The 21529-nt window shown below is 43.8% G+C and overlaps 2 protein-coding genes across 4 annotated transcripts; both read left to right on the top strand.

Annotated features, from left to right (window-relative positions):
• Positions 1–2484: 2484 nt before the first annotated feature.
• Positions 2485–10814, top strand: MAGOH (mago homolog, exon junction complex subunit). Its single transcript, XM_090269493.1, has 5 exons — positions 2485–2664; positions 4729–4787; positions 5963–6073; positions 9238–9320; positions 10572–10814. The coding sequence occupies exons 1-5, from the start codon at positions 2577–2579 to the stop codon at positions 10669–10671; spliced, it is 441 nt and encodes a 146-aa protein (XP_090125619.1). The 5' UTR covers positions 2485–2576; the 3' UTR covers positions 10672–10814.
• A 2172-nt stretch (positions 10815–12986) lies between these two features.
• On the top strand, positions 12987–20378 carry CZIB (CXXC motif containing zinc binding protein). Of its 3 annotated transcripts, XM_090269490.1 has the most exons (8): positions 12987–13072; positions 13277–13360; positions 16371–16427; positions 16810–16891; positions 17083–17114; positions 18296–18373; positions 19126–19191; positions 20119–20378. In XM_090269490.1, the coding sequence occupies exons 1-8, from the start codon at positions 13067–13069 to the stop codon at positions 20194–20196; spliced, it is 483 nt and encodes a 160-aa protein (XP_090125616.1). In that variant the 5' UTR covers positions 12987–13066; the 3' UTR covers positions 20197–20378. The 3 variants fall into 3 exon arrangements, with proteins under 3 accessions (XP_090125616.1, XP_090125617.1, XP_090125618.1); XM_090269491.1 differs by lacking the exons at positions 12987–13072; positions 13277–13360 and adding an exon at positions 15903–16013; XM_090269492.1 differs by lacking the exons at positions 12987–13072; positions 13277–13360 and adding an exon at positions 16034–16232.
• The last annotated feature ends 1151 nt before the right edge of the window (positions 20379–21529 follow it).

The raw sequence follows: 21529 nt of genomic DNA, 5'->3' as shown, positions 1-21529 counted from the left end.
GGAGGTTTCTTGGAGTCAGAGTTTTCCTTCTCTGATGTGCCCTGACTGGAAGATCGAACCAGCGACACTTAACTCGCAGGCCGACGCTCAATCCACTGAGCCAAACCAGCCAGGGGTAATTTAATAACTACTTATTTGAATTTCATACTTCTCATCCTTCCATTCTCCAATCCAGTCTACAACATTGCAGCCAGAGTGATCTTTCTAGAATACAAATAGTTCATGTCACCACCACCCCTTTCTACTTTCCTGCTTCAAGCCCTTCATCTGCTTCCCTTGCATTAAAATCCAATTCCCTTGGGATTTAGCCCAAACTAATTAATATGTCTTGTAAAGTCTTTAATGATTTAGTTGCTGTTACTTCTCCAACTTCATTACTATAGTCACAACTTCATTCTCTATTCCAACCACACAGTTCTGAACTCTCTCTCTCTCTGGAATATTTCTTCAGAAGACTCCCCTTTAGCCCCTAGACTGGATTAGGAGACCCTCCATGTACTTGCACAGTATTCTGTGCTTCCCTTACTTGACCTTTATCCCTCTATTTTAAAGGCTTGTGTGCTCCTTAATTGCCTCCTCTGCAAGCTCTATAGAGTCTTGTTCACTGCTGTAGTCCCAGCACATGACATACAGTAGCTGCTCAGTATATTAAGCAGGATTCAGGGACATCAGCCACACGGACAATGCTCTTTCACCTATACCATGTTGTCTCATACCCCCAAACCTGGGTCACTTTACAGCCTGCTTGGAGTCAGGTGCCCATTAAATTTTCTCAGCACTTTTGCTATTGCCCACATCTGCAGATACCCAGATTCACCAGTTACATTATAATTTTTATAATTCCATTCTTGAAAAATAACCTGTGGTCAATTGTGCGATGTCTCTATATACTTAATTCCAGTTACCACCTGTTGTGAGAATTCAAAGACCTAGCACTTGTAAATGAACTCAGCCTTTGGAGCTGACATTTAATAGGTGCTTAATACCTGGTGGTTCTCTTTCTTTATACAATTAATTCACTTGTTACCATCCATATTCAGTGCTTTATTTTTAAATAAAATGTCTTATGGTTTTATAATTTGCAGTTTGCAAAGTATTTTCCAATTTCCAAGACATTTTTATCCTTAAAACAGTTCAGTCAAATGTATGACATTATTATGCCCACTTTAAAGATAAGAAACCTGAGGTCCAAAAAGTTCATTCACTTCACCTCTGATCACAGTGAATCACTGTCACACAAAGGATTATCTTAATACATGTCTCCAGTGATTCCCCCCCCCCCCCCCGCTCTCCCGCCCCCCCCCCCCCCGCCCCCCCCCCCCGCCCCCCGCCATCACATCCACTCTACACTCTGTTGCCAGTGCTTTTTCAGGGAGAAAAGGAGTAATGGCAAGATGGGGAATGAGAAGCACAGACCACCGGTCTGAATGCAGAATGGTATACAGTTATAGTCACCAGGACCCAGGAATGATGCCATCTCAATACTGTTTCTAGAATCAATTCCATTTCACCACTGGCTGGAACTTAGATGAGCTAAAGCAGTCTTCTAATAATTAGGATTTTGATTGCCTTTGGCCTAATAAAGGGGGGATTTTTTTTCCCCACAGCCAGAAAGCCTTCACAGAGATCACTTTGGCCTGAAAAGACAACAGCCTCTTGGGTACTTCTCAACCCAACCCTGACTCATCTGGGGAGCTTTGCAAAATAACAACAAACACCGATGCCCAGATCCACTGTGAGAGGTTTTGATTTAATTGGTTTGGGGTGGGGCCCAGGCAGCAGTATTTTTTAGACACTCCGAAGTGATTCCATTGTGCAGCGACGGCTGAGAAATCACTGGGTAAGTAGCGCAAAGATGGCTGGGGAGTGGGAGGTCAAATATTCATCTTAACCTCTACTCCCGGCAACTACTCCAGAAACCAGTGAAGGAGAAAATAAAAGATAGAAACGTAAGGTAGAGAGAAAATGGGGGACTAATACGGACAAGTTGATTTCAGGGAAATGGTAGTCTCCACTGTGGATTCGGAAAAACATCTCCGTGAACGATTTTTTCGAATTTATCCTTTACTAGCAAAGTTAGGTCGCAGCCAACTTCTGACACGTCCACTATCAGGCGCTGAGTTCTTCTGTGAGGTCTGGTCATTTAACCCCATTTTACTGTTGAGACAACCTAGGTCCAGAGACAAGTGGGGTGCCCTTTAAATGGAGGTTGAGTCTGGAGGGACGTAGAACTCGGGGTGTTCAACCCGAAGTCTTAAAGCTAGGTCTGCAGACCGCTCTCCTTGGGTGAATTCCAGCCTCACCACCGGGTAAACCTCTGCCACCTTCCGGCCTCCGACTGAGGGGGCCTGGCTGCACTACCCCCGCCTCCGCGTGAAAGGATCCTAGTTTCCGCCGAAAGGGGCGGTGCAGCCTGACCTCCAGCTCCGGAAGGGGGCGCGAAAGAAGTCCCTTCGCCACGGGCGACCGCGTTGTCTTTACGTCACTTCCGCGCGCCATCAAACGTCACATTCAGGCGCGTACAGCGGCAATACGGATCGGCGTTGAAGTTCTGTTTCGGTGGCTTTTCGCGAGCCATGGAGAGTGACTTCTATCTGCGGTACTACGTGGGTCACAAGGGCAAGTTCGGCCACGAATTCCTGGAATTTGAGTTCCGACCCGATGGTGAGAGCGGTCTCCCGCCCCCCCGGGAGCGGGGACTAGGCCTGGGGACGGGCGCGGGGAGGCCGGGGGTCCGAATGTGCGGGGAATTAGAGGAGGAAGGAACAGTTCCGGAAGGAAGACTCCTGTGTCCGCCCCGCTGGTTCTTTTTGTCCGGGTGCAGGGTCTTCTGTTTAGTGACATTTTTGACCAGAAGGCTTCAACAAACATTCATTGAACACCCACTTTGTACCAAGCTCTGTTCCACAATCTGAGATTCAGGAGTTCTAGGGCTGGGAGATAAATCGTTTAAAAAGAAAAGAGATTCCGGGTAATGATGCGTTGTCAGAAAATAAAACGAAATGATGGAATACTTGCTGGTGTGCTGGTTTTAAATAGGGTAGCCATTGGAGAGCTCCCTGAAAGGGGGATATTTGAACTGAACCTTGGTTGGCAAGAAGGAGCCAGCCTTGTGAAGCTCAAGAGCATTCTAATCAGTGGAAGTAACAAGTGTCAGGGCCGTAGGGCTGGGCATATTTCAGGTGGCCAGTGTGGCTGAATAGTAGATAATGTGGGATAAGTAGGCAGTGGTCACAACATGTAGGTCCTTATAGGCCGTGCTAAAGAGTTTGGGTTTGATTCTAAGTGCTGCAGGAAGCAGTTGAAAATTTTGAAGCAGAGAAGAGATGTGATCTGTTCTTGAAAGAATATTATAATTATTGGGTACAGAGTGAGCAAAAGTGGAAACAGGGCTACTTATCAGGAGACAGTTAACAATTGTACAGACAAAGGGGATGTTGGTTGGGATTAGGGTGATAGTAAAAGTGGAGAGAAGGATTTAGGATACTGTTGGAGTCAGAACCAATATGACTTTGTCTGTTTCAAGATTTATGGAGGGGGCACAGTGGTGAAGGAAAGGGAATCAAAGATGACAGAAAACTCCCACTAAATGGGGGCACAAAGATGAATCTGAGAAGCTGCATTTGTGAAGGGAACAGATTTGTAAACAGTGACAAGACAGTATATTAGGTGCTGTGGTGGAAAGATAAAAGGGAATCTGGGAGTAGAAGGAAGGCACCTAATCTATGCTGAGGGTTTAGAGGCGGCTTCCTGCATAAAATGAGGGAAGGGGGAATGTGAGTGTTTAGTAACCGTAGCAGTTGTTTAGGAAGACGAGAATTACGAAGGCATTTTGGACAGCATTAACAGCAAAGAGGCTGAAAACCAAAAAGTACACGGGATGTTTCGGACAGAAACCAAGTAGTCTGATTGACTCCAGCAGTGTGAGAGAGGGATGTTACAAGAGTGAGCCTGGCAAGGCAGGCAGGGGGTCAGCTTAGCAGTTGGCCATGTTGAATTAGCATTTTATCAAGAAGGCAGTGGGAAGCTATTGTCAGTATCAGTGTTAAGAGTAACCTAATCAGATCCATCTGTTACTATATCACTGTGCCCACTATGTGGAAAATGAACTGAAAGGAAAGAGACTTGAGGCACAGAGTGCAGTGAGGCATCACTTAATTTGGCTCCTTTATCTTCTTTTACCCACCATATGCCCAGATTAGCCTGTTGAATGCACTTATATACAAAGGGCCTGTGTATACCAAATGTGCTAAATGTTAAAACCACTACTTTTTCATCACAGGAATAGATCAGAATGTTGCACAGTCACATGGTAATATATGTAAACAGCATTTTATAGTTTTCAAAAGGATTTCACAATTCACCTGAGCCTCAGGAGGCTCTGTGTGCAGGTATGTTAACAATTACTATCCTTTTTTCAGCTGAAGAGGTAGATTTTACAGTCACAAAAGAATCTTCCTGTGTTCTTTTATTATGCCTGAGCTACCTTTTGCAAGCACTGTAATGTAGCATCAGCTGTATTTTTGGCTGTGAGGCTATTTAATAGCCTAAAGTGAAGAACTAAAGAAAAATGTATTGTTAAAAACCAAAGGTGTAAATATTAAATATGTTAGACACTTGAGGGGAAAGTTAGGATACATTTTAAGCCACAGCTGATGACCTTAGTAGATTAATGATGGTTTATGCATATGTTTTTATTATATTGAATTTGTTTTTTGCCCCTCACAGGGAAATTGAGATATGCCAACAACAGCAATTATAAAAATGATGTCATGATCAGAAAAGAGGTAATGAGTCTTCTGAGAGCCTTTCATTCGCTACAGTTTAGCCTTTTGTCTTTTTGTTCTTTCTGGGAGTAGTATTGAAAGATAAAAGAGTAGGAAAGTATACACATGTCTTTAGAAAGCCTCCAAAGTTTTTCTCAAACTTTTAGTTTATATTTTCTTTCACAACACTGACTCAATTACAAGTAATCATTTGAAGTCTTGCAAGTCTTGATTTGAACCCTGAATCTGCTGCTTACTAACCATGTGACCTTGGGCAAATTCCTGGCTGAACTTGATAAATTCAGTTTCTACATTTGCAAAAACAAATTAATATAAGAGCAGCTAGCCCCGATTCAAAGTGGTTGGTATATTCCCTGGTACATAGGACTCAACAGGGCTCTTTAATTTGCATTTGAATGGGAAAACGGTTAACGTTAAATGCATGTTAGATGCCAGGCATGGCACTAGATATTTTATATACATGATGTTATTTAACCCTGATTTTAAGCCTGCATGATGAGTGGTATTAGATACCCCTTACAGATAAGACCATAAAGACCCAGATATTAATTATGGGACTTGTTCAAAGTCACCCCTGCTAATAGGTGATAGAGCAGGAATTCAAACCTGTGCCTGCCTCTGTCAAGTTAATGTGCTCCATTTTAGTGCAACTTCTACCACGTTATTAAATCTTCATCAGAATTACTCTTTTAATCTCTTGGTTACTTTAGAAAATATCTTAAGTCAATATATTTTCATACTATTGTATTTAATTAGCAGTCAGTTTTATGCTTACCCACACATCAGTATTCTCATATATATATATATATTTTTAAGTAAATGAATATGTAAAGTATATTTGAAAGACATGTCTCTGCTCTTCAGAATCATGTCATCTAGTTAATAACCAGGGTTACTCACATGTCTTTTGTTTTGGGTTTAGGTGTGAGTTGGGTGTGTATGTAGGCAAGGAGAGGGTCCATGTGAACAGGATGTGCCCAGAAATAGAAACAACTAATGGGGGAGTGAGGTGTAGTCATTGGGCACTTTCGACCCTCAGCATGAAGTTCTTACATTTGCACAGGTGTCCAAAATCAGTTTTCAGGAGCAGTCTTTTTTTATCTTTAATCTCTATCTGAGGCAGAACACTGCTTAGGAATACAATTTAAATGTCTTATTTTTTAACTTGCTTTTAGGCTTATGTACATAAAAGTGTGATGGAGGAACTGAAGAGAATAATTGATGACAGTGAAATTACCAAAGAGGATGATGCTTTGTGGCCTCCTCCTGACCGAGTGGGCCGGCAGGTGAGTGTTTTAGCAATTATCTACAGTGCAGAAGTCTTACAAATAGGGTAAGCTGACTGCTCTACATGACATGGAATCCTACACTTGCGGTGCACATGCTCTCATGCATTATGTAGCCCTACGCAAGGCAAGTTACTTCTCGGTCTAAGGAAGTAGTAATCCCAGAGGAAGGAACAGAGATAGCAGTAAGTGCTGCTGACCACCTAGAACCTGGCCTGAATTTCTTGTGACCCCTTCCCCTCCCCCTTTTCTCAGAGTTTTTGCTGTCTACCTTACTGATTGCATAACTACTACAGACGAAGCATTGTGAGGATACAAAAATAAATAGAATATAGTTACTTCAAGTCTGATGGAAGGAAAATCATGCAAACAACTAAGTATATGAGAGAAAATTTCTCTTAACCTCACTTGCTTCTTTCCTAGTCCAGATTCTAATTGATTTCCTTGTTTCTCTTGTCATGTACAACCCATTTTTTCCATCCTGAAGCCAGAGTAATCTCAAAATGTATATTCGTTTATGTACAGCAGGTCCTCAAATAACAAACATTGTTCAGTGTGGTTCCTTATAATGTTGATGAGATGCCATAGGAACTTCACTGTTGTTTCTATCAATTAGCCTGTGATAAAATTGGTTTTGTTATACCACATTGTTTTGTTTAAAGTCGCAGAACCTATCAATGTTAAGTAAAGACTTACTGTATTCCGCTGATTTTAAGCTCCAGGAGCATCTCACTGCATTTAAAATAAAACTCAAAACTCCCACCTTACATGCTGCCACTCTCACAATCTCGGGCTGTGTTCAAACCTCACTGGCCTTATTTCTGTCCTTCAGGCATACCTGTTGTTCTTAGTGTAGGACCTTTGTATTTGTTACGTGCTGCCTGGAGTATTGCACCTAAGGACTGCCTTTATTATTGAGGTCTTAATATGTCACTTCTTCAGAGATATAATGTCTGTCCATCAAATCTAAAACACCCATCTCCTCATTAAAAAATAAAAAGATCAAGATGGAAGCCTAGATTGACATGCTCCATCTCCCCCCACAACTAAGAAGGACTACAACTACTGCAAAACCAGAAATAACCAGCAGTTCCAGAAAATAAAGCTACATGGAAGTCCAATGTATGAAGTTATAAACAAGTGGTGCTCATTGGGATGGGTAGGAGAGGCAAAGCCGGGGAGGGAGGTCAAGCTCTGCTGGCAGCAGGAGCTGCGGCGAAGGGCGGCGGGACTGCAGTAAGCACAGACACCCATATTTAAGGGGAGGTGAGAATCACCAGGGGAGCACCCCCGGCTGCAGTCCTGACCCGTCAGCTTACAATTCCAAAGTTGGGGAAGGCAGACCCCTATTGCCTCGGACTGTGAGGCCCAGAGGGCGTGGGGACAGAGGAGGAGGCTCCTGGTCTCTCAGCAGAGAGTGAACAACAGGAATCCATCCTGGACCCCCGCCCCCACACAAAGCACCACAATGTGGTGAGAAGGGTTGCCCAGTGGTGATGAGTCCACGGGGCTCCACCCCTATAGCATAGGAGGTGTGACAGCCCCGCCCAAGAAAGGAAAGGTAAATAAACCTGTCAGGATGGCAGGGATAATGATAGAGATCCCAATCACACAGCTGACCAGAAAGCAAATATACAAATTAGCGGAAAAACAGATAGATAATTTTTCTGAGGCTCAGTTCAGAGCTATAGTTATAAGAGAGCTTACAGAAATAATAGCGGGACTTAATCAAGACGGGGAAGGAATGAAGGCTAGTCCTGCTGAAATGAATGAAAACACATATGAAGCTAGTGGTGAGGGAAGGAAAACCAGGGACCAAATCAACAAATTGGAACACAGGGAAGGAACAAACAGTCAACCAGTACAGAAAGAGGAAATGAAAAGTGAGGAAAATGAGGAGAGGCTCAGAAACCTCTGGGACAGCTATAAGTGGGCCAACATCCAAATCATAGGGTTGCCAGAAGGTGAAGAAGAAGAACTAGAAATTGAAAAATTATGTGAAAAAATAATGAAGCAGAACTTCCCTAACTTGGGGAAGGAAGTAGACTTACAGGTCCAGGAAGCACAGAGAGTTCCAAAAAAACTGGACCCAGGGAGAAGCACACCAAGTCACATTATAATCAAAATGTCAACAATTAAGGATAAAGAGAGAATCTTAAAAGCTGCAAGAGAGAAGAGAATTACGTACACAGGGGTCCCAATAAGACTGTCAGCTGATTTCTCATGCAGGCAAGAAGGGACTGGCAAGAAATATTCAAAGTAATGAAAAGCAAAAACCTACAGCCATGATTACTCTATCCAGCGAAGCTGTCACTCAGAATAGAAGTGCAGAGAAAGTGCTTCCAGGACAAAGTAAAACTGAAGGAGTTTATCAGATCCAAACCACTGTTATATGAAATGTTAAAGGGACTTGTTTAGAAGAAGGAGGATCAAAACTATGAACATTAAAGTGAAAACTATTACAACAACCAACAGCAGAAGCTAGGGAATCAGGCAAACTAGGCAACAAGAGTGGAAAAAAATTATAGGTATGGGGAACATATTGGGGGAATGTCAGCAGGAAGGGGGAAGTGGGGAGATGATGCAGGCATTAAGCATAGTAGGAAGGAGAACAGGAAGATGTTGAGAAGAACTATATGCACAACCAGTGGTCACGGACTAAGCGGGGGGGACAACTGGAGGGAGGGGGTCACTGGGTGGAGGGGAGAAGAGGGAAAAGAAATTGGGACAACTGTAGTAGCATAATCAATAAAATTTAAAAATTAAAAATATATGTTTGTCTTCATAGCATTTATCATTGTCCAAAATTGTCTCATGTTGCCCAGAAAGGTTAGATTCTTGGTATTAATAAAACATAGATTCATACATTTTACTCCACACTGTTTGCAATGAAAACTCATATACAAAACAATTATGTAATTTCTTCCAAATCCCAGCCAGTTGAGCCTATGGACACAACTTCCTCTTAAGAGTATGAGCTACTCAAGGTCTACACCAGTATTTATCTCTGTTTCTAGCAACTGGCACAGTTCATTGCTCAGGGTGAACTGTTCTTGCTTATGTGTAGTATAGTTTGTGTGATTTGGCAGATGATGGACCCTCCTCCTATGTGATTAATGAAAATTAGATTCGCTGGACTTAGTTGTTTTTTTTAATGTTTCTAGGAGCTTGAAATTGTCATTGGAGATGAACACATTTCTTTCACAACATCAAAAATTGGTTCCCTTATTGATGTCAATCAATCCAAGTAAGTGTACATGACCCTTATATCCAGATGTGTCTGTTTCACAGATTGATCTGAAACTCTTAACCAAATTGGGACCATTATGGTAAGATCTGGTACGTACACAAAGCAGAAGGGGTCAGCTTTGTCCCTCTCTTTGGAGAGAGACTCAGTTATTTTCAGGGGCTTGCTTCTGTTGCTTTTGGTGTTTTATCCAATTATTACTAATAAGAGCTTCTCAATGACACAACAGAGTAATGCCATAGAAAGAGCCAAAGTGAGTTACATCTGTCCAGAAGAGAAAAATGAAATATGGCAATACAAGTGCTTGATACATACTGCAGAGTCACTGAATCTAAACACCGTCCTCAGTGTTAGTCTTAAGACTAGCACATCTCTGTCTGACTTGGGTGAAACTTGAAATTATTTGTAATACAAATTTAAAAATTCATGTTATCAGTAGGGCAAATTATATAGAGTTCAAACTATTATAAAGATGCTCAAGGAACTTAGTGAAGACATGAATCTGTATGCTGCAGAGTCCTGAGAATTTGACAACCACTTTTGCTCTTATGTTTCGAGGATATGAGATTAGATATGGCTTATTTTTAGTACATGGTAGGAATAATTGTCTTCCTTTGGACAATTTCTTTGTTCTTAGCCGGTTATGCCATAGTAATCTTCAGCCTCTTGGTACTGACTAGTACTACTTCTTTAAAAGTTTTTCGAGTACCCCTGCCGCCCCTTTCTCTCCCGTGCTCTCTCCTGCTTTTTCCCTCTTTCACATCCTCTGTGCACACACTAGGAAAGGCCATGTGCACACATGGTAAGTTGGTAGCTGTCTACAAGCCAGGAAGAGGGCCCTCACCAGAACCCAGCCATTCTGGCACCCCGATCTCTTAACTTCAGGCTCCAGAATTGTGAGAAAATAAATTTATGTTGTTTAAGCCAGCCAGTCTTTGGTATTTTGTTCTGGCAGCCTGGGCAGAGTAGAAGTACAAAAAAATATATCAACAATATTTTAATGATTTTTTTCACTTAATATAAGAATTTCCCCATTTTAAAAAACCTTAACATTTTAAATAACCTCATAATATTCCATTTTAATATATAGCATATAGCCTTGTCCTTTTGGACATTTCATTGTTTTCAGAGTTTTAATTCTGTAAATACCTTTATGAGTAATATCTTGGTACATAATCTGAGTTATTAAATGGTATTATATTACCAGTTTTTCTCAGCTTTTTAAATTTTTTTTTTTCCTTTGCATTTTAGGGATCCAGAAGGCTTACGAGTATTTTATTATCTTGTCCAGGACCTGAAGTGTTTGGTCTTCAGTCTTATTGGATTACACTTCAAGATTAAACCAATCTAGATTGAATATTGGTGTGGACACAAGGAGGGTGGGAGTAGCTGTTTTTAAGTACCATTATCAGGAAATTTTTGTGTATATTAGACCAATATTTTTTTTAATGAACTATAAATGATTGTCTTTAATAAATCTATAACAAAAAGCAATTTTGTTTTATAAAGATCTGAATGTGTGAACTCTTCTCAATTACTTTTTAAAACTATCATCCTATGTGAAGTACTGCCCCAAAATCTAATTGAATCAACTCTGTAGATAAAACTATTCACAGGAAATAAAACAGAGAAACATGTTAAAAAGTACAGTGGAAGTCCAATCAGCAACATCCAGAGAAAACTCCAGAGCAAGGGACCTGGTTTCTTCAATAAACATATTGCAAATATAAAATATAGATGGAGCAGGAACCTATAGTTTAAAGGACATTTAAGACATGAATTATAATGTTCGGATCCCACTTGGATCGTTATTCAAAAATTTCAAATTGACATCATTATGGAAATCTGAACGCTGGATATTTTATATTAATGAAATAATTAAGTTTTTTAGGTGTAAAATGGTATTAAGGCTGGTTTTTTCCCTTCCAGCTTTATTGAGATATAGTTAAGGTTGGGTTTCTTAAATCACCTATAGATATATTTATAGCTATTTCAATATGGGAGAAAATAATATATTAAAAGGGATAAAATGCCTAGTGTCAGTGAAGTTGTTACGGCTACATAAGCGAGATTGAACACTCTGGAGCAGTGGATTAAAGCAAGCAAAGTTTTATTAAGCCGGCTGTCGGGCGGAGACCCTGTCTCAATAGTGCACCGACAAGGACTGGGGTTTCGGGTCAGGGTTTATATAGGATTTGGCTTTCTTTCTTTAGTGAGATGCAGCTCATTGGGGAGGGGGTGTGGCAGGACAGGGCTGCAAGAGTGTTAAACAGAAACAAAGTTCTCAAGGCCATAGGTTCCGCAGGGCTAAAAGTTCGCAGGGCCATAAAGTTATCTCCGGCAGCATAACTCTTCAGCCAGGGAGTGATTCTCTGTGAAGCAACTTATCTTCAAAGGGCTGGTTATTCTGTAAAATATAACTTTTCACAACAGTTACAAACAAGACACAAGCAAATGGAAGGTGATAGAGGCTGTGGTGCTTTTAGCTTGTAAATCACCAATTGCTACTCCTCCCCACATTCCTCTCTCTAAGGCTTTTTAGCAAGTCCCTGTTACATCTTACAAAGAATATCTGAAGCCCCTACATATTTACATATTTAGCAAACCTCTGCAACTTTCTACAAGGAATAGCTGATGCCTCTACAAAGTTTTCCAATACATTTTAAAATCAGAATACCAACAGCCAGAAAGAACTAAGACCTGGTGGGTACAGATAGTGTGGGAATTTGTTAAGCAAGTAGATCTGCAGAAAATTTTTCTTGCTAAATTCTTTAATGGGGCAAGTTGCTGGTTGAAGAGATTGTGGGCATTGAAAGAACCGGGCCTGAGGTCACCGGCCAACTTCCGACAAGATCCCAGGTGTTCTGACTCCTAGACCAGTGCTCTCACCACTCCCAACACACTTAACACCCTACTCTGCCTTCTTCAAAGATACCAGGGCAGCGGGTTAGGTGCAGACCTGGGACCTGAGATGTCAGGGTTCCTGACACCACAGAAGAGTACTTAGGGCAATGAGGCAAGTTGGCAGTAGATAGCAAAAATAGTCATTACAAATTTTAAAGAAATGACAGTATGCTCAGAAGGCTGTAAGTCTTAAATGGACAGTTCCTTGCAATGTTCGCAGCGCCTGTAAGGTCTCAAGTGTGCTTTGGACAATAGGGCAGGTAAAAAGGTTTGGTAGATGTATAAGGATGCCAAGACGGGAGCCCAGAGAAGAGCCAGGTGAAGGGGAGTGTCCAGTCTGGGGGACCACAATAAGGACGAGTGCACCGGGCAACCCTCTGAAAGAGGTCCCGAGGGGGAAAGAGGAGGGGGCAGTTTCGAGAAGAAAAAGACCCCATCCCCCAAATATGTAAAGCTGGCCCTGAACAGGGGAAACTGACGTGATCTAAGAAGCCTCAGAGGGCAGTTGGGTAGGGGAAGGCGCAGCAGTTAAGGGACAGGATGACTGAAGTTCGCTGAGGTACCCCTAGACCAGCTTAGAGCTGGCACGACACCTGAGTTCAGTAGACACCTTGAATTACTCGTTACTGCAGGCTGGCTAACTGTGAACCAGGTTACCTCCGTTTTCTCCACCTGCCACAAAGGGTAACAAAACCCTTCGTGCGCCGGAAGGACCTACGCGCGGAGACCCGCCCCTCTGCCCCTCCAGACGCAAGCCGGAGGCCCGCAGGAGGGGGTGCCGGCCGTTTACGACAGGCCGCAAAGTAGCAACCGCAGCCAGAGCCGGACTGAGCTGGGCCACTATGGGGGTGAGACGGAGGTGAACCGCTGCCGCGGCGGTGGCGGGGCGGTGGGGGGGCTCTGGGATGCGTGCGCTCACGCCTGGAGAGACTGAGGGGAGGAGGCCCGCGCTGAAAGGATCAGAAAGGCAGCGCTCCTGCCGGGCTGGGGGTGGTAAGCGGGGAGCTACGCAAGCGCGTTTAATGCAGTCGCTCTTACCCTCCCTCTTTCAGAAAATCGCACTGCAATTCAAAGCCACGCTGGAAAACGTCACTAACCTCCGGCCTGTGGGGGAGGACTTCCGGTGGTACCTAAAGGTGCGACTACAGGGGCGGGGCACCGAGAGGCCTTGGGCACTTCGAGGTTCCGAGAAGGGACGCCAGGGGCTGGACTGAGGAACCGGATCAGTGTTGAACAGAAGCTTTCTCGCCAGCAAGATTAGAAGTGTCTAACCATTAAATTTTTTTTTCTAGGTAGAATTTTATGTTTGCTTTTTAAAGTGTATTGGTTCCTTAATTGGCAGTGCCTTGGAATTCCTTTTGTAATTTTCTTCTCCATTAAATATTTTGTGGTATGTAAACAGATGTTAAACGAAAGGTTTCTCTAAGGTATATTGTGGTTATTTAGTAAGGAGACTAATTCACCTGTTTCATTTGTTGATTGGTTGTATGGTGAAATCGTTTAATTTAGTGCATGGCTCCACACTCGCCTCCCCACCCCATACTGGTAAATTGGGTGACATGGTCTACAGAGGCCCCCCTCCTACCCAAGCAGATCGAGGCCTTTCATGCTCCCAAATCCCAGAGCTTTTGCTGTTTCCTCCTAGTCTAAATCCCAGCAAAAGTCCTTCCTCTTTCAGGAAGCCTCTGCCCACCTTGAATTCCATATATTTTGAAGCCCAAGTGCCGGGGCTTACTTGGAGAATTGATGTCTTTTAGTTTCAAAAAGTATAGAGTCTAGGGAAGGACAAAGAAATTAAGTAACAGCAGAGTGATAAATACAGGGACCTACAGGGAGGGCCTACAAGAACACAGAGGAAGCTCCTAACCTAGCAGAGTGGGTGGGGGGGCTCCTTGAGACCATTTCTGTGCCACATGAGTCTTGAATTCCCAGCTAGACTGGGCACCTTTGTTTTTTTTTTTTTCCCTTCACTTTTTATTTTATTTTTAAGTATATTTTATTATGTTGTTACATTAAGTCCCAATTTTTTCCCCTTTGCTCCCCTCTGCCTAGTACCCCCCCTTCCCTCCAGCAATTCTGCTCCCCTTAGTTCATGTCCATGGGTCATGCATATAAGTTCTTTGGCTTCACCTTTTCCTATATTACTTTTAATGTCCCCCTATTTTTTACCAACCATTTATGTTTCTTAATCTCTGCACCATTTCCCCATTTCTCCCCCTTCCCCTTCCCATGATCCCCATACCTATGGTTCTGTTCCTATTCTGGTTTGCTTAGTTGTATTTTGGTTTTTTTTTTTTTTTTTTTTTTTGATTCAGTTGTTGATAGTTGTGAGTTTGTTGTCATTTTAGTGTTCATACTTTTGACCTTCTTTTTCTTAAATAAGTCCCTTTAACATTTCATATAATAATGGCTTGGTAATGATGAACTCTTTTAGCTTTGCTATGTCTGGGAAGCACTTTATCTGCCTTTCCATTCTAAATGATAGCTTTGCTGGATAGAGTAATCTTGGTTGTAGGTCCTTGCTTTCCATCGCATTGAATACTTCTTGCCAGTCCCTTCTTGCCTGCAAAGTTTCTTTTGAGAAATCAGCTGATAGTCTTATAGGCACCCCTTTGTAGGTAACTTTCTTGCTTTTCTCTTGCTGCTTTTAAGATTCTTTATCTTGAACCTTTGGCATTTAAATTATGATGTGTCTTGGTGTGGTCCTCTTTGGGTCTAGCTTGTTTGGGACTCTCTGTGCTTCCTGGATTTGTATGTCTATTTCCTTCATCAAATTTGGGGAGTTTTCCTTCATTATTTTTTCACATAGGCTTTCAGTTTCTTGCTCTTTCTCTTCTCCTGCGGGCATCCCTATGATTCAGATGTTGGCACGTTTAAAGTTGTCCCAGAGGTTCCTAAGCCTCTCCTTATTTTTTTCAATTCTTGTTTCCTCATTCTGTACTGGTTGTTTATTTCTTCCTTATGTTCCAAATCATTCATTTGAACCCCAGTTTCCTTCCTTTCACCATTGGTTTTGTGTGGATTTTCCTTTGTTTCATTTAGCATAGCCTTCACTTTTTCCCTTATGTGTTAGCCATACTCAAGCATATCTGTCAGGCCTGTGAGCATCTTTATCACCAGTATTTTGAATTGTGTGTCTGTTAGGTTGGCTATCTGCTCGTTGCTTAGTTCTGCCACTGGAACCTTGATCCATTCCCTCTTTCAGGCCATACTTCTCTGTCTCTTCATCTTGACAGGCTCCTGTGTTTGTTTGCCTCTGTGTCTTAAGTAGAGCTGTTGCTCCTGTTACAGTGTAAGGGGTGGAGCCTTAGGTATTCATCAGTACAGGCGACCTGTTTCACCACATTGTGGCGCTGTATGTGGGGGAGGGGTCTGAGAGGGAGCAATGCCACTTGCTCAGCACTTCTTCCTTTTCCAGGTACTTCTCCCACTTCTGTATGGGACTGGTGCCTCTAGGTGTTGCCCTGGCAGTCGTTCCCAGAATGGGTGGGTCTGAGGATGTTCTGGGACCCTGGGGGCCCTTTAAACAAGTGGAGTCAGCTGAGAGACTGGCAGTTTCTTCCTTCGCCCCAATCCCCACTGGTTTGCACAGTCAGAAGCAGTGAGGCTTTATTTCCCTGGCACTGGAACCGTGAGCTGTGCTGTCTGGTCTCGTGCCGGGAGCGCTCCCAAGTGTCCCTCCCTACTTCTTAAAACGTGCGACTGTGCTTTCCACTGGCCTGCCGCTGCTACTGACACCACACCGTGTCCTCTCTGCCCCGGCTCAGCCCCTCCTACCTGTCTGGATGAGTATGTATTTCTTCTTTATATCTTTGTTGGACTTCCATGCAGCTCGATTTTCTGGAACTTTTGATTGTCTCTAGTTTTGAGGTAGTTGTATTCCTTCTTAGTTGTGGAGGGAGATGCAATGTGTCTGTCTAGGCCTCCATCTTGGCCATAGACTGGGCACTTCTTAGAAGAGGTTGGGGACCCTACAGAAGAATCACTTGGCCTGTTCCTTGCCCAGAGGTAAGTCTAGTTGTGTCCTTTAGTGGAGATGGTTGTAAGGATGAGGTGTGATTGCTGACAGGAAAGTAGGTTATGAGCCTGTCTTCCCTCAGTGTCTTTCGAACTGAACTAACTACTAATACTTTTTTCCCTACCAAGATGAAATGTGGCAGCTGTGGTGAGATTTCAGAGAAGTGGCAATACATTCGGCTGATGGTAACTGATCCCCCCACCCCACCCCACCCCCAGCTATACCCACACACAAACACACATACATCTCTAAGCAGGGATTTGGGGAATCTATGACCTTAATCTCTCTGGTCTTTGGACCTTGGTTTCTGTGGTGGGGGTTGGGGGGGGCAGGCATTAATGTGATCACCAGTGGGAACAACAGGCTTCTTTGGGATGTGAGGCGGAGTTCAAAATCAAGGGGAAGCCCTTTCTTTGCTCTCAAGCCACCACAGGATCCTTGTCCTAGCAAGTCACTCACTCTCTTTGGGTCTTGGTCTCTTCAGTTGGATAAGTGGTGGGACTGGATCTCTTCAGGACCCTACATCTCACTGATATGTGACTGGAGGTTCTGTTTACTCCTTGCTAGGACAGTGTGGCACTGAAGGGAGGCCGTGGCAGCGCCTCCATGGTCCAGAAGTGCAAGCTGTGTGCGAGGGAAAACTCCATTGGTAGGTCAGGCCATGAATACTGAGTTCTGCCAGGCTAGCCCCTAGCTTCCTGATACCAGACCAAAAGCAGGCTTATGTTACCTGAGGTACCCAAGCTTCTGCAGCAGACTTTCCCAGAGCCACACCTGGGGACCAGGGGTAGGGCCAAGGTGTGGACTCAAGTCAACTTTGTCCTGTATTTTTTGTTTCAGAGATTTTGAGCAGCACCATCAAATCTTATAATGTAAGTTACCTGCTGCAGCGGCAGGCATGGTGGGAGTAAATCCAAGCTGGGAGCTAGGAGGCCTGGGTTCTAGAGTTGTAAGTGCTGGGCTGTGAGATGCAGGAGCTCAGGGAACCTTTGACCCAGTCTGGCCACTCAGTTTCCATCATTGGGAGCACTTGCCTTATCTACATCTTAAGAGGGTCTAGTGAGCCTTCTCTGAAACCATGGGTGGGACAGTCCTTTGAATGGTCCCATATTGTCCATGTTATTAGGTAGCTATACCTTACTGAATAGCAGATTAGTCCAAAGGTGAGGGAGGGTGTGTGTACTTGAGTTTGTGTTTTTAAAGAAGGGCATTTAACATGTATTTATCCATTCCTTATTTGTCTAATTTATGCAAAATTCTCAGTTTTGTCCTTAAGTTAGAGAAAGCAAATGAGGACTTGCCCTCAAGTAAATCATGATCTACTGGAAGATAGACTAGCAAATAAAAACAAACCAGGGCCAACAGAGAAGTGCCAGGCACATGGTTGGTGTGCAGGATATGATTTTACAGTGAAGGATGGTGAAGGTGTAGGTTTGGAGTGTGGGGCCTCTGAGCCCATGGGTCAGGTAGGCATGAATTTCCTGGCTCTGCCACCCCACTCATAGGTGTCCCCTCTACAAGCAAATCTCATTCAAAGGCTTTAAGCCAGCCCCCTACCTTCACAGCATGGCAGATGGTTAGCAAAAGGCTGCAGCCAAGTGTATTGGGGCCTTTTGGATGATCTAGAGATTTTGTAGCTTAACATCTTGTTCATATTTGGGATGCTAGTAATTTTATCTCCCATTTACTGAGAATAGTGTGAGTACTCTGCTGGGCATTTGACACATATTTCAAGTTCTCACAATAAACCCATAGTGGTTTCCTCAGCTCTGTTTGGTAATCTCAGGCCCAGAGGGGAAGAAAGGCAAAGTTCTGCCTCACATCTAGGGAGGCTGACCCCAGAGTCCATACTCTGTTCTGTAGCGTCCATGTCCACGATCTCATGGGGAGCAGGTGGCTAAGGCAGGCTTCTTCCAGAAGGGGATGAGTTGGTCTCAAGTCCCATTCTGGGCTCACAGGAACAGTAAGGACCTGCTTGGCAGGAAGGGTAGGGGCAACGGAGTTATCCCGAGGGCCCAGTTGAGCCTACCTCCTCAACATACTTCCTTTCCAGGCTGAAGACAATGAGAAGTTTAAGACAATCGTGGAATTTGAGTGCAGGGGCCTTGAACCAGTTGATTTCCAGCCCCAGGTATGTGTGGCTTCCTCGGGAGCCTGTGTCTTTGGAGAGAGCATCTAAGAAGTGACAGAACTTTGCTTCCTACAGAGACCATGAACTAGGAATTCCCCTTTCTAATAATAGTAATTGCTTAAGTGCCTGCTATATATGGGGCACCATGCCAGTCATTTATGTTATTTAACCTTCACAGTGACCCTATGAAGTTATTCATACTTCAAAGACTTTGCAACTTGCCCAGGGTGATACAGTAAGCAATGGAGCTGTAATTTGAACCCAGGTCTATCTAACCCCTGGGCCAGTGCTCATCCCACCTTATTGGTGCAGCATTTTCAGCTCATAGCAAATCTGTGAGATAGGCAGAGAGCTGGTATTGTCGTCCCCGTTTCATAAATAAGAAAACTAAGGTCTGGAGAAGGAAGTGACAAGCCCAGATGGCAAATGCTTAGCAAAAGACTTAAGCTATGTGTACTGGGACCCCTTGGATGATGTAGAGGCTTTTTAGCTTAGATTCTTTCAATCAGGTGAAGTGGAAGGGTTTACCCACATCTCCTGCCATCTGTTCCAGTGCTCTAATTGGAGGATCCATTCTAGTCCTGGGCAGCTGCCACACCCTGGGAGCTTAGTAGTTATTCCAGAACAGTTGCCAACACTGCATCTCTGTCCTCCCTTCCCAAAGGTGTTGTGAGAAATTCCTTGGCCAGGCTCACATACCAGACCAGTGCCTCCTTTCCCTCAGACTAACTGCTGCCTTCCTATCCTTGCAGGCTGGGTTTGCTGCTGAGGGTGTGGAATCGGGGACAATTTTCAGTGACATTAATCTGCAGGAGAAGGTATGGAACTTGGGGGCCTTGCGGGGTATTGTAGGGCACTTGGTGGAAATTGCCTTTTTTGATGAACGAGGCTCATCAATGGAAAGCTGACGGCACATCTCTACATTTTATTGATGATTTTGGTGTTTACGGTGGTCCCAAGTGTGACATTGAAGTTCTATCAAGTGTTCCACATGCAAGAACGCTGGGATGTGCTTGCTGGAGAAAATAGATATTAGATAAGCTTTGTTTAGGCATAAGTTATAACAAACACTTGCTGTGAGTTCAATTTGATGAGTTGACAATATATTAAAAATGTGTTTTTAAATAGAATCATACATAAAACAAGATTATGTATTGACTGGTTGAAGAACATGCTGTGATCAAATGCTCCTGGGAACCTAATCCTGTATTTTTCCTGGGAGCATTTGCTCATTATTCACTAATTCAGTGTTTGTGGTGACTTTGTAAAATATAACTGCCATAAATAATAAGAATCAACTGTATTACTGGGTGTGGTACTGCCTCACAGACAAGGAAACCTTGTGTTTGGGCTTTAAAAGGACAAAAACTTCATTCATTTTGCATAGCACATAATAACAGTAACTGGAATTTATTGAGCCCTTACATGTGCCTGGCACTATGCTAAGTACTTTTACATGTGTTACCCCTTTTGATTCTTTCAACATTCAATATGAAGTCTTTGGTTGTCCCTTTTTTAAAAAATAGAGAACAGCATTGAAGCTCAGAATGGGTAAGCGATTTGCCCCAAATCACAAAGCTAGAAGAGCTAGAATTCAGGCCTGAGCAGTGTGGCTCTGCTCTAGGTCATACATATTCATGAATATCTGAGTCGAAACCTGAACTGGGCCTTTTGAGACCCAGTTCTCTGTCCACACTTTCCTGGGCTGCCTTGTGAGGCTAATGCTGCTGTTTTTTCCTCTATAGGACTGGACTGACTATGATGAAAAGGCTCAGGAGTCTGTGGGAATTTACGAGGTCACCCACCAGTTTGTGAAGTGCTGACCCCTCTTCCTGCACACCTGCCTAAGAACTGAGAAGGGACAGTGTGCCCCAAGCAGCAGAACCCACTGAGGCTGGTACCCTCACCCCTTGTCTCCTGGCAGCTGCCGAGGCCCTCACAGTCTGCACGCTGGGCCCCATCACAGCTTCCCAAGCCCCCCAATAAAGCCCCTATTTGTGCTGTACTTATGCATGAAGGTAAGAGTCGGGGAGCAGCCACTCTCTCCACAAATAAGAATTCATATTGGAGGTCTTTTACTGCTTCCTGACACCTTCCACAGTGTAGACTCTTATATGTGATCCAGTTTGCAAAATATGCAGGAGTCCACAGCTTCTAAGGGCTCTCCAACTCATGGCAAACGGGCAGGTCAACCCAGAGAACTAAAGGTGTCAAGGCCAGTGGTACAAAGTGCAGCTGAGCCTGTGGAATGATGCCATGAGCCCAACAGTCCTGAACCAAAACACTGCATTGATTAGCCTGGCCCTTAAGTAAATGCAGGCATCTCTGTAAGCTGGTGTCACTTTATGTTCCAGGGCCAGAAGGGACTGCAGAGGTCAGTAATCCAGTCCTGGCATGAAACTGCTCTATAAAATTCTAGCCAGGTAGTCATTAGATCTTTGTTCACTTGCTGTGATTGGTCCATCTCCTCCCAAGGTGGAGGTCAGTATGAAAGTTCTTATGCTAAGTCAGCCTCTATGCTCCTGGTAGCTCCTGGTCCTGATTTGTCTTGTTTGTGGTTACACTTCTGTGTGCTACCCCTAGACAGCCCTGTGGAGGTATGGAGACAACAGTCATGGGCCTGGTTCCCGAGGTGTGAAGACCTCCTACACAGTAGACAGAGTTGTTTAAAGCACAGTAAGGCCATGAGGGCACGCTCCTGCCTCCCCACTAGTGAATTCACCATTTGGAAAACCTGTTATAAAAGACCTTATTTTTCCAGTAGCCTGAAATTCTTTGGAAGCAAAATTAATATTTTCATTCTCTGAATGGCCCAGGGTGCTTGTGGGGCACTAGGAAGGGGATCCTCCAATTTCAGGTAAAGGTGGCCATGTCTTAAGAGGGATGAAGAGGTGTGAAGAGGTGCTTACCTTGTCCCCTCTCCAGTCTGGCAGCTACCTCTTGTTTCCTCTAGGTCTTGTGTTCCTGATTCCCTGTGGGCCTGCTCTTTTCTGTACTTGACAACGGCACTCATTCAGCCCTTCCTCAGCCAGCAGGCCTTCCAACCCCCTACCCACTTGGTCCAGTTCACTGCCTAACCTGTAAGCAAATAGATGGAAGCAACTGGCTGGGTTTCTATACCAGCTGGTGTGTGTTAAGCTCATAAAGACAAACACT

This window comes from Furipterus horrens, unplaced genomic scaffold, assembly GCF_987537825.1.
Source record: "Furipterus horrens unplaced genomic scaffold, mFurHor1.1.pri manual_scaffold_3, whole genome shotgun sequence".
Lineage (NCBI taxonomy): Eukaryota > Metazoa > Chordata > Mammalia > Chiroptera > Furipteridae > Furipterus > Furipterus horrens.
This window is presented reverse-complemented; position numbering and strand designations above follow the sequence as displayed.

Bases quoted from the DNA above. Each gene is read 5' to 3' on its own strand.
- MAGOH (XM_090269493.1), top strand. From the start codon at position 2,577: ATGGAGAGTGACTTCTATCTGCGGTACTACGTGGGTCACAAGGGCAAG. The intron at 2,665-4,728 runs GTGAGAGCGGTC...TGCCCCTCACAG, and splicing joins ATTTGAGTTCCGACCCGATG to GGAAATTGAGATATGCCAAC. The intron at 9,321-10,571 runs GTAAGTGTACAT...TTTGCATTTTAG, and splicing joins ATTGATGTCAATCAATCCAA to GGATCCAGAAGGCTTACGAG.
- CZIB (XM_090269490.1), top strand. The intron at 16,428-16,809 runs GTAACTGATCCC...ACTCCTTGCTAG, and splicing joins GGCAATACATTCGGCTGATG to GACAGTGTGGCACTGAAGGG. The intron at 17,115-18,295 runs GTAAGTTACCTG...CTTCCTTTCCAG, and splicing joins GCACCATCAAATCTTATAAT to GCTGAAGACAATGAGAAGTT.